At 43.0% G+C, this 9,713-nt stretch overlaps 1 protein-coding gene across 1 annotated transcript in view; it reads right to left on the bottom strand.

Moving 5' to 3' along the window:
- LOC143287285 (cytochrome b5 domain-containing protein 1-like) overlaps positions 1–6,270 on the bottom strand; it is a 6,995-nt gene extending 725 nt beyond the window's left edge. The window contains exons 1-4 of the mRNA XM_076595229.1: positions 6,091–6,270; positions 5,519–5,595; positions 2,341–2,559; positions 1–386 (exon numbers count right to left, since the gene is read on the bottom strand). The exon at positions 1–386 is cut by the window's left edge and continues 725 nt beyond it. Coding sequence (XP_076451344.1) covers positions 156–386; positions 2,341–2,559; positions 5,519–5,595; positions 6,091–6,211 — 648 coding nt within the window. The 5' untranslated portion in view covers positions 6,212–6,270 and the 3' untranslated portion in view covers positions 1–155. The remainder of the gene's footprint in view (positions 387–2,340; positions 2,560–5,518; positions 5,596–6,090) is intronic.
- Between the last annotated feature and the right edge of the window lie 3,443 nt (positions 6,271–9,713).

Below are 9,713 nucleotides of genomic sequence, written 5' to 3' on the forward strand. Positions count from 1 at the left end.
ACACCTTTTATTCCATGTATCTGTTTCACAGACACGTGGACTTGAAAGGGACAGTAACAAAACAGTTCAAAAAGCACATTGTTATACAGCTTATTTTTCTGTGTCCCATAACAGTTCACCTTTTCTTTCTTGATTGCCAAAGCCCTGCCCGGAATTCAGGCTTCCGTCAAATCATCGTTGAAGTACAGGTGAATGGCCTGCAGGTAAGAATCGTCGTTCATGCTCAGCTGGTAGAATTCCTCATCGTCGTCCGCAATTCCGTTCTCCTCCAGCGTTTTGTTCATGTCCAGGTTGCGTTTGTCGTACTTCCAGGTGTAGGATGCGGCGTGAGCGTTGTACTTCAGGTAACGGCTGAGGATCTCCGTCATGATTTCTTCAGAGCACACCTGCAACGTGTTCAAACAAAGCTCCAGGTAACGGCTTAGGATCTATATTATGATTTCTTCCAAGCACACCTTCAACATGTTGGAAACAAAGTTTCAGGTAACGGCTGAGGATCTCCGTCATGATTTCTTCAGAACACACCTGCAACATGTTGGAAACAAAGTTTCAGGTAACAGCTTAGGATCTATATTATGATTTCTTCCAAGCACACCTTCAACATGTTGGAAACAAAGTTTCAGGTAACGGCTGAGGATCTCCGTCATGATTTCTTCAGAGCACACCTGCAACGTGTTCAAACAAAGTTCCAGGTAACGGCTTAGGATCTATATTATGATTTCTTCCAAGCACACCTGCAACGTGTTGGAAACAAAGTTTCAGGTAACAGCTGAGGATCTCCATCATGATTTCTTCAGAGCGCACCTGCAATGTGTTCAAACAAAGTTTCAGGTAACGGCTGAGGATCTCCGTCATGATTTCTTCAGAGCACACCTGCAACGTGTTGGAAACAAAGTTTCAGGTAACGGCTGAGGATCTCCATCATGATTTCTTCAGAGCGCACCTGCAATGTGTTCAAACAAAGTTTCAGGTAACGGCTGACGATCTCCATCATGATTTCTTCAGAGCGCACCTGCAACGTGTTCAAACAAAGTTTCAGGTAACGGCTGACGATCTCCATCATTTCTTCAGAGCACACCTGCAACGTGTTCAAACAAAGTTTCAGGTAACGGCTGAGGATCTCCATCATGATTTCTTCAGAGTGCACCTGCAACGTGTTCAAACAAAGTTGACTGACTCAGGTTATATAAACAAAATAAAAACAAAAACAGAATAATGTTTGGTTTTGTTGCTGTCATGATTTCTTCAAAGCACACCTGAAATGTGTTGAAACAAAGTTGACTGACTCTGGTCAAATAACCCCTCCCACCCCCCCACACCCCCTCCAAAAAAACCCAAAAAACAACAACAAAACTGATTCATGTTTTGTTATGTTTTTACTGTCATTATTTCTTCAAAGCACACCTGAAATGTGTTGGGAAAAAAAAAGAAGAAAAGGTGACTGACTCTGGTGAAACAAAAAAACAGTATAAGTGATTCAACTGTGCTCTTCCCCATACTTTGCCATTATACTTACCATAACTTGAATCAAAGTGAATGAGACTGAGAGTGGTCCACACGAAGACAAGGAACATTTGGCAGACTTTTGAGAACAATATTTCAACATCAAACAACAATAGAGAGAGTATGGGTATTCAAATTCATCAAAATCTCCTTGTTTCTAATGGGTTTTTGTGTGTGTGTGTGTGAAGGTGACAGTTCAGATGTCACCACAAAAAACAACAACAACAACAAAAAAAAACCTGTCAGAAGTGAATACTGTGACTTCTTTGACTTGCACAAGGTATTCCTTTATGGGTGTGTATGTAGATATGTTGTTTAATTTTGCAAATAATGGAGTGGTCTTGTACCCATTTATGGATTCTTTCTCAGTGTTCAAACTAGTTATTTTCATAACATCACAAAAAAGAAGAAAAGTAATATCATACGAATACAGTGTAAGAACAAACAAACAAACAAAAAAATCAGTGACATATTGTCTCACATTCATGGTAGTTGTATCATTCCAGAAAGTATCCACAGAAATCAGAATTGCAATATCTGATAGAGCCGTACAACCATCCTCAACTATATCAAGAGAATACAACCAACCACTCTCAGTTTTGCATGTGTTGTACTTAGGTTAGATACATGATTTCATTTATGTACTTTATTTGCACATGTAATTGTGTATGTGTGTGTGTGTGCGTTGCCTTTGCTTTGTCTTTATTTCTCTCCTTTTTTTTTTCTTTTCATTTTTGCCCTTGAAGGCTAGATGTAAAAAAAGCAGCTATACTTACTCCACTACCCTCATGAAATAAATATTCGTATATTTCATTTCATTTAGCACCCTGTTCTAACCTCAATGACTTGTTCTTGTGAAGTCAGCGTGTTGATAATCTTGATGAATCGCGTTTTGGACGAGAGGATGCCCACAAGGTAGCCCTCATCCTTCCACCAGGGTCTGCCAAAGTCGTTGGCCCAGGTGGTGTCCGGGTAGGGCGGTGCAATGTGCACAAAGCGGCCGGTGGGACAGTAGGGGATGACACAGCCAGTCTGGGGATCTACGTGAGTTCGGATCTGCAAAAGAGAACCACAACTGAGCCCTGCAGTAACGGCATCAGCAATTTTTTTTTCTTTCTTCTTTTTTTTTTTTTTTTAGTCAGTCATGTCCAACACCGACCTACAAAACAGCAGAGGAGGCAACAGCTGTCCCAACTATCCAGGCAAGAATTTGATCATGGAGGAGAGTGTCTTGCCCAAGTTACATCCTCACTCTCTCAGTCAAGAGGGTTTTAGGACAGTCAGCATTAGGATGGTCCCCAAAGGCCAACTAGCCCCCAAGGCTACAGCACTATGAGCCAGTTCAATCTGGCCTCCCAAGTTTGAGTCACAGTCCTTCACAAAAGACTAATCTGTATATGATTTCCAGTTGCAAATGGAGAAACCATTGATCATGCAGCTGTCACTTTGCGGTTGGCCGAATTGTAAGCTTATGTCAAACTTTGTTGGGCATCAGCAATACACTGAACTTTTTCTTCTTCTTTTCCTTCTACTTCCTCTTCTTCGTGTCCCTCAAGTCTGGGGAGAGTTGTCAGGGTACTGCACAAATGAACTGTTCATATCCCTCCAGCTCAGTCAGTTGTGTGTCAAACCTTGGGTCCCTGCAAATGGTTTTCCCATCTGATTCAGCAATGTTGTAAGACGGGCGCAATAGCCGAATGGTTAAAGCGTTGGACTTTCAATCTGAGGGTCCTGGGTTCGAGTCACGGTGACGGCGCCTGGTGGGTAAAGGGTGGAGATTTTTACGATCTCCCAGGTCAACATATGTGCAGACCTGCTAGTGCCTGAACCCCCTTCGTGTGTATATGCAAGCAGAAGATCAAATACGCACGTTAAAGATCCTGTAATCCATGTCAGTGTTTGGTGGGTTATGGAAACAAGAACATACCCAGCATGCACACCCCCGAAAATGGAGTATGGCTGCCTACATGGCGGGGTAAAAACGGTCATACACGTAAAAGCCCACTCGTGTGCATACGAGTGAACACAGAAGAAGAAGAGCAATGTTGTAAGTCTGTCATGTTTTTTTGTTGTTTTTTTTCTGTCCTCCCCACTGTCTCCACCTTCCCCCTCCCCCACCCCACCCCCATCCCTCAACAGCTCCATGGATTGTTTTAGCAAAGCCACTGGATCTGGTTACATGGCCCTACCAACAGAGCCCAACAAATCAAACTATATGTCGTTTTTAGCCCAACTGATCATGAAAACAATCCCAAGATTTCCTACACAAGATGAAACAACACAACACCATAACTTCAGTAATCACTATAAACACGTCAATAACCAAACCTTACACACAACAGCATCAGAAATAATGTGCAGATTCCACAATAAAACATTAAAACAATGACAATGTTGATGAGAGTCGCGTCCGATTGTGACTACCAGAACAGCAGAGGAGGCATCTGCTGTCCAGACTATCTGGGCTAGAATTTGATTATAGTGGAGAGTGTCTTGCCCAAGTTACATCCCCCACTCTCTCGGCCAAGAGGGTTTTAGGACAGTCAGCATTAGGATGGTTCCTAAAGGCAAACTAGCCCCCCAAGACTGCAGCACTTAGAGCCAGTGCAATGTGAATGACATGGAATGCAACAAAAAGAAGTTTGAGATGATTTTTGTTGTTGTTGTTGTTGCTTTTTAAATCCATTCTTTTATTTGCAGACACAGATGTCTAAGAAATGAATTGACACATGACAGGCACAATCACTGGAGTCTATAAAACCCATTGTTTACAGTGGTTGATGAATTGATTTGGATTTTTTTCCTGATCTTCCTGGCCAGCAGCACAGGCCTCCTTGTGCTTCATTCCCCATTGTATGTGTGTCTATATACAGAGCAGAATTGCACATTAAGCCTTTAGTGCCCTGGAACACAAAAATGCTTCGCTACTTGCCCCAGGATGTTCATATATGTCTGCATCATTTCAAGATTTTTCACAGTTCCATTTTGAAGTTGATGTTTCCCAACAGCCACCAGTCAGAAAGTTTGATATGTCTACTTTCATTATCCATGAGGAGCAAAAGCCAATCACACTATGAATGGTAATGTTATTGTTAATACCCCTTGGAAATTTAGATGCTACAGTCAAATGGCAGATGATGAATCACGACCTGGTCCTAGTGGCTTGAAACAACAGCGTGTTACAACAAAACAAAACAAAATGCTTTAGATTTTGCCACCCAACATACTTGACCAGACTGAAAGTTAGAATGATGATTTACAGACAGGAGTAGTGGTGAGGGTTGTTGAAGAGCTAGATGAAGCAAGCGAAGGAAAGAAATCAGAGCAGGAAGTTGAGAATTCCTCTTGGTCACTGTTAACCCCTGTCATATTGTCTGAAAGTGAGAATTAAGTGGACGTGGCACAGGCACATCAGATTATCTGAATTTGATATGATCTGTTTATTTTCCCTTCAGAAAAGTATGTGTTATGTATACTTTCTTGCAGTAGTTTTGCATGCTAGGATTTTTTGTTAATCATAAGACATAACTCTCCACAACTAAACCCAGCATGGCAAATAAGAAGAACGAGCCCAATTAAATGCCCAGCACTGTAGAAGCTGAATATCTTCAGCCCACATATGTGTCTGATTTGTGATGGAAATATATAGATACTCAGCAGGCACTGCATCCAAATGTGGAAGGATTCTTGCTTGAACTGAGGGAGTAACTTCAAAATGAAATTACAAGTACATCCATGCTTCTGGCAGAAACAAGATAAAACATGGGTCATTTGTGAAGACAAACCAGCACATGTGCTTACAAGAATAACAGGTATTCATGGATGCGCACATTAATAGCACATTCACAACAAACATCAACGTACATAACACCCAAGTAATGCACAAACATCAGTTCAGTCACTGAAAGCAAGGCACACCATTGCATCTGAAAGTATGACACAGAGGAGTGAGAGAGAGATGGATTGTCAGACAAACAGAGAGAGAGATTATCCTTACATATGTGTTAAGACTTACATCTTTGGTTTTGGGATTGAACCAGTGTGAAATATCCTTGCCAGCAGCAGCAATGATGGGCTTCAGCAACACATCACCTGCATCAACACAAAACAGCAATCATCATAAATGACAGGTATGATTTATTGTTGGTTGCACACCAGTATATGTCTCTGGCTGAGATCAAACACAATCACATCTGCTTTCTATTACTATATTAGTATTAGCTGTATAAATTCAGTCCATATTCTCTCTCTCTCTCCCTTCCTCCCTCCCTCCCTCCCACACACACACACACACACACACACACACACACATCATCGTGAATAGGACTTTTTCCAGAAGTGAGCAAAATATTGGTGTGCCGATCGAGTCCAACTTGAAAATATGTACTCCATATATTCCATTGTTGGAATTGTTTTTGTTTGTTTTGGGTGTGTTTTTTTTACTTCCGTGAGGAGTGTTCTTCATTTGCCTCTGGTACTTCATAAAATAATATACCTGGGCTCATCGACATGTATTCATGCAAAACAAAAAATTCAAAACCCGAAGGATACGATGAAGTGGTCGTGGTCGAAAAAGAAAAGGCTTACCCTTGTACTTTTCGCAAAGCGGCGTTAAATTGTAGACTTTCCCTAGAAACGAAACCCACAAATCGTCAACTGTGTTGTGAACAGACACCTCGTTTGGTGTGTAATAATTTGGCCGCTCCATTGCAGCGGATATTGCTCAAATGGCTGATGATGGGATGGTTGCTAATATCAACACAGTACAGCCGGAAGTTCATGTCGTGATACATGTCGTAAAATTGAAAGTCAAAAACAATGATTGTGGCAACTTGAAAAACTGACAGGTTGTACTTTTATTTGTTTTGTTTCTTCGCTGTGACTTTTGTTTAGCGACAACATGTTTGATTTTTATCACACAAACGGATGAGTACAGAAAGCGCAGGAGTTGCCGTTCGTGGGTTTATTCCCGGTGTGAAGGGAAATTATCACCAGCCGAGACTGCCCCCGTGGTCAAATCTATCTCCATCGCCGGTGTCTTTTGCGTTATTCTCCACGAAAGGCATTGGACTCCCTTGAATTAATAAGTCTATAGTAATACAGAAAATTGGCATTGCAACACAGTCGATGTTCTTTGTATGGCTTGATGTTGCACTGATGGATAGATTTTGGAGAATTTATATCAGTCAACACAACTGAAACAATCACAGAGACAGTATAGTTGTATACGCTCCCAAAATGTTGTCGGCGTACAAATGAAGTTGATCAACTGAACTTTGTGGGTTATCAACCATTACAATTATTGAAAAGAAGTGTTAAGTCTCGATCTTTCAGTAGTGGTGGCACCTTTTGTTATCAGTGATGATAATACTGATATGATGATAATGATCATCACAGGCAGTAATAAGCACTGACAACAAACGTGTAATCAGTATCAGTCTGGTTTAGTACTAGATCTTACGGCCTTATTGACAGAATGGGCCGCCCCTTCCTGTAATTGACCGCGTGATAGCTCATTTGAGGCGAGCGTCAGTGTTGCATCTGTTATATGCCTTAAATCTCTCCTTAATACATCCGTCGGAAAGTTTTGATGCAGTCACACCATCCATACTAGTTAAATTGTCCAGCAAGAAACCATGTTATATATATATATATATATATATATATATATATATATATATATATATATATATATATATATATATATATATATAACACTTGATTTAATTGAATTTAATTGCAATCAAAACTGTAAGTGTTACACCACGCTGCATGTGGTTCACTGTGAGGTAAATTCATCTCTTGAAATCGTAGGAAAACTGTCGCCGGTTCGAAGCCTTAATTTCAAAGGTAAAAGATCCCCGGCTTAGCGTTCAGTTTTAAGGCCATCGGGACGGTCACTGAAACCAAATTCACTGTGTCTAGAGCTCGGCACAGGAAGGCTGAGCCCAGTCCTCTCCGTCAGCCGCTTTAATCTTCGCCGACCAAATTCAGGTACCCATTAACACCTGGGTAGAGTCAGGAAAATCGGGGCAATGTTCCTTTCCCATGGACACAACACTATGCTGAAACGGGGCGTCGACTCTGATCACTGGTAATCCGGCACTGGATCAGAAGTCCAATTTCAAACCGATTCTGCCACAGCGCTTCACCTTATCTATAACCGTGGAACAAATCATAACCAATTTCCTCTGCTCTTGTTGCTATAAGTGAAAGGTATATTAATAGACTTTTTTTTCTAGATGTTGTGTTGTGTGGTGATCATCTTCAGTACCAAAGTTAGACTTTTGTTTGATGACTGATTGGTGGTAATTGTGTGTGTGTGTGTGTGTGTGTGTGTGTGTGTGTGTGTGTGTGTGTGTGTATTTGTTCGGGTGTGTGTGTGTGCAAAGTAGCCTTAAGGACATTGCTCATCTGTTATACATAAACTTTTATTTCAGTTTAAAGAAAAAGAACTGAAAAAAATGACGTAACGCCAGAGCTGAAGTGCATACTGTACGTCCATTGTGTTGCGAAAACATGCAATGAAAAGAAGGGGGGGTATACTGTAAAGTTGGCAATGGACATGTAGAAATGACAAAAGAATCAGTTACGTGAATGGCGAAAAGTCTGCCACAGTAAAATGAAGCTATCTTTTTGTATGAGTTACTCGTGTAGTACTACGTGCTTTCACACACTGTCTCCTCCTATCTTTATTCCCGTTTCGGTTGTCTCCTGACGGGCGCAATAGCCGAGTGGTTAAAGCGTTGGACTGTCAATCTGAGGGTCCCGGGTTCGAATCACGGTGACGGCGCCTGGTGGGTAAAGGGTGGAGATTTTTACGATCACCCAGGTCAACATATGTGCAGACCTGCTAGTGCCTGAACCCCCTTCGTGTGTATATATAAGCAGAAGATCAAATACGCACGTTAAAGATCCTGTAGTCCATGTCAGCGTTCGGTGGGTTATGGAAACAAGAACATACCCAGCATGCACACCCCCGAAAACGGAGTATGGCTGCCTACATGGCGGGGTAAAAACGGTCATACACGTAAAAGCCCACTCGTGTGCATACGAGTGAACGCAGAAAAAGAAGAAGAAGGTTGTCTCCTGTCTTTGGTTTCCCTGTTTTCGTCAGTCTCAGTGTACCTGTCATCATGTCATGTTTACTGTTTCTGTCTCGCGTTCTCTTTTTTCGTCTCCCCTATCGCCTTTGTCCCCTTTCTCAGCCTCAGTCTGTCTTCTCTTGTCTCTCTACTTTGTCTGGGTCCGTCTCACTTTGAGCTTCTCCATGTCTCCACGGGCCCCATCTGTGTCTCTTCCATATCAGGCTCCACAGTCTGTGTCATTCGTCAAGTTCACTTTCTCAGTCTCTCTTATGTCTTCGTTTCCTCCCGGCTTGTTTTACTGCATGCCTGCGGCCCGGTCAGCCTGCCACTGTCTCAGCGTCCACGTCAGTTTAGACCGTACTCAGTATCCGCTCTCTCCCGACATTCTCTTTGCCAGAGTCCCCTGTCTGAGTCCCAATTGTTTCCGTCTTTCCTTGTGTCTGTCAGTCTGTGTACGACTTCCTTGTCTCTAGCTGTTTCTTCCTCTGTCTCCGAGGTGTCTGTCACCCACTTCCTCCAGTGTCTCTTCCTCTCTGCGGAGTCTCAGAGTCACGTACAGTTTCTATGTGTAACGTAGCGAACACGGGCGGCCACCATCCGAACTAATCACGGTCGTCGTGCCTACGGAGACCCACGTACTTTCTATATTATGTGTGTCCGTGGCCTATTTCTGGGTCAGTGGGCCTCCACCCTTCGCTTACTCCCCGCCTCCCTCACATTGACGCACAACAACGTCGTCACTGAGAGCACGCACAGATTAGTGTTCAGTGCAAGGCTGAGAGAAAATCCATCTTTTACGCGTAAACACACACATCGACGCCTCTCCACCCCCACCCCACCCTGCACAGCCCCCCAGTCCCCAACACACACATCGACGCCTCTCCACCCCCACCCCACCCTGCACAGCCCCCCAGTCCCCAACACACACATCGACGCCTCTCCACCCCCACCCCACCCTGCACAGCCCCCCAGTCCCCAACACACACACATGCGGGCCGCGCGGTCGGCAGGACTGAGAATTGTACTATTTCTTCAACGTCCATGGCACCTTGTCATATTTCGTTCAAATCACGTGGCTATAGTACCTGCTACATCTCATGACAAGTGAAAGACGCGGTGCCC

The sequence above is a fragment of the Babylonia areolata genome, chromosome 11 (genome assembly GCF_041734735.1).
Source record: "Babylonia areolata isolate BAREFJ2019XMU chromosome 11, ASM4173473v1, whole genome shotgun sequence".
Classification (NCBI taxonomy): domain Eukaryota; kingdom Metazoa; phylum Mollusca; class Gastropoda; order Neogastropoda; family Buccinidae; genus Babylonia; species Babylonia areolata.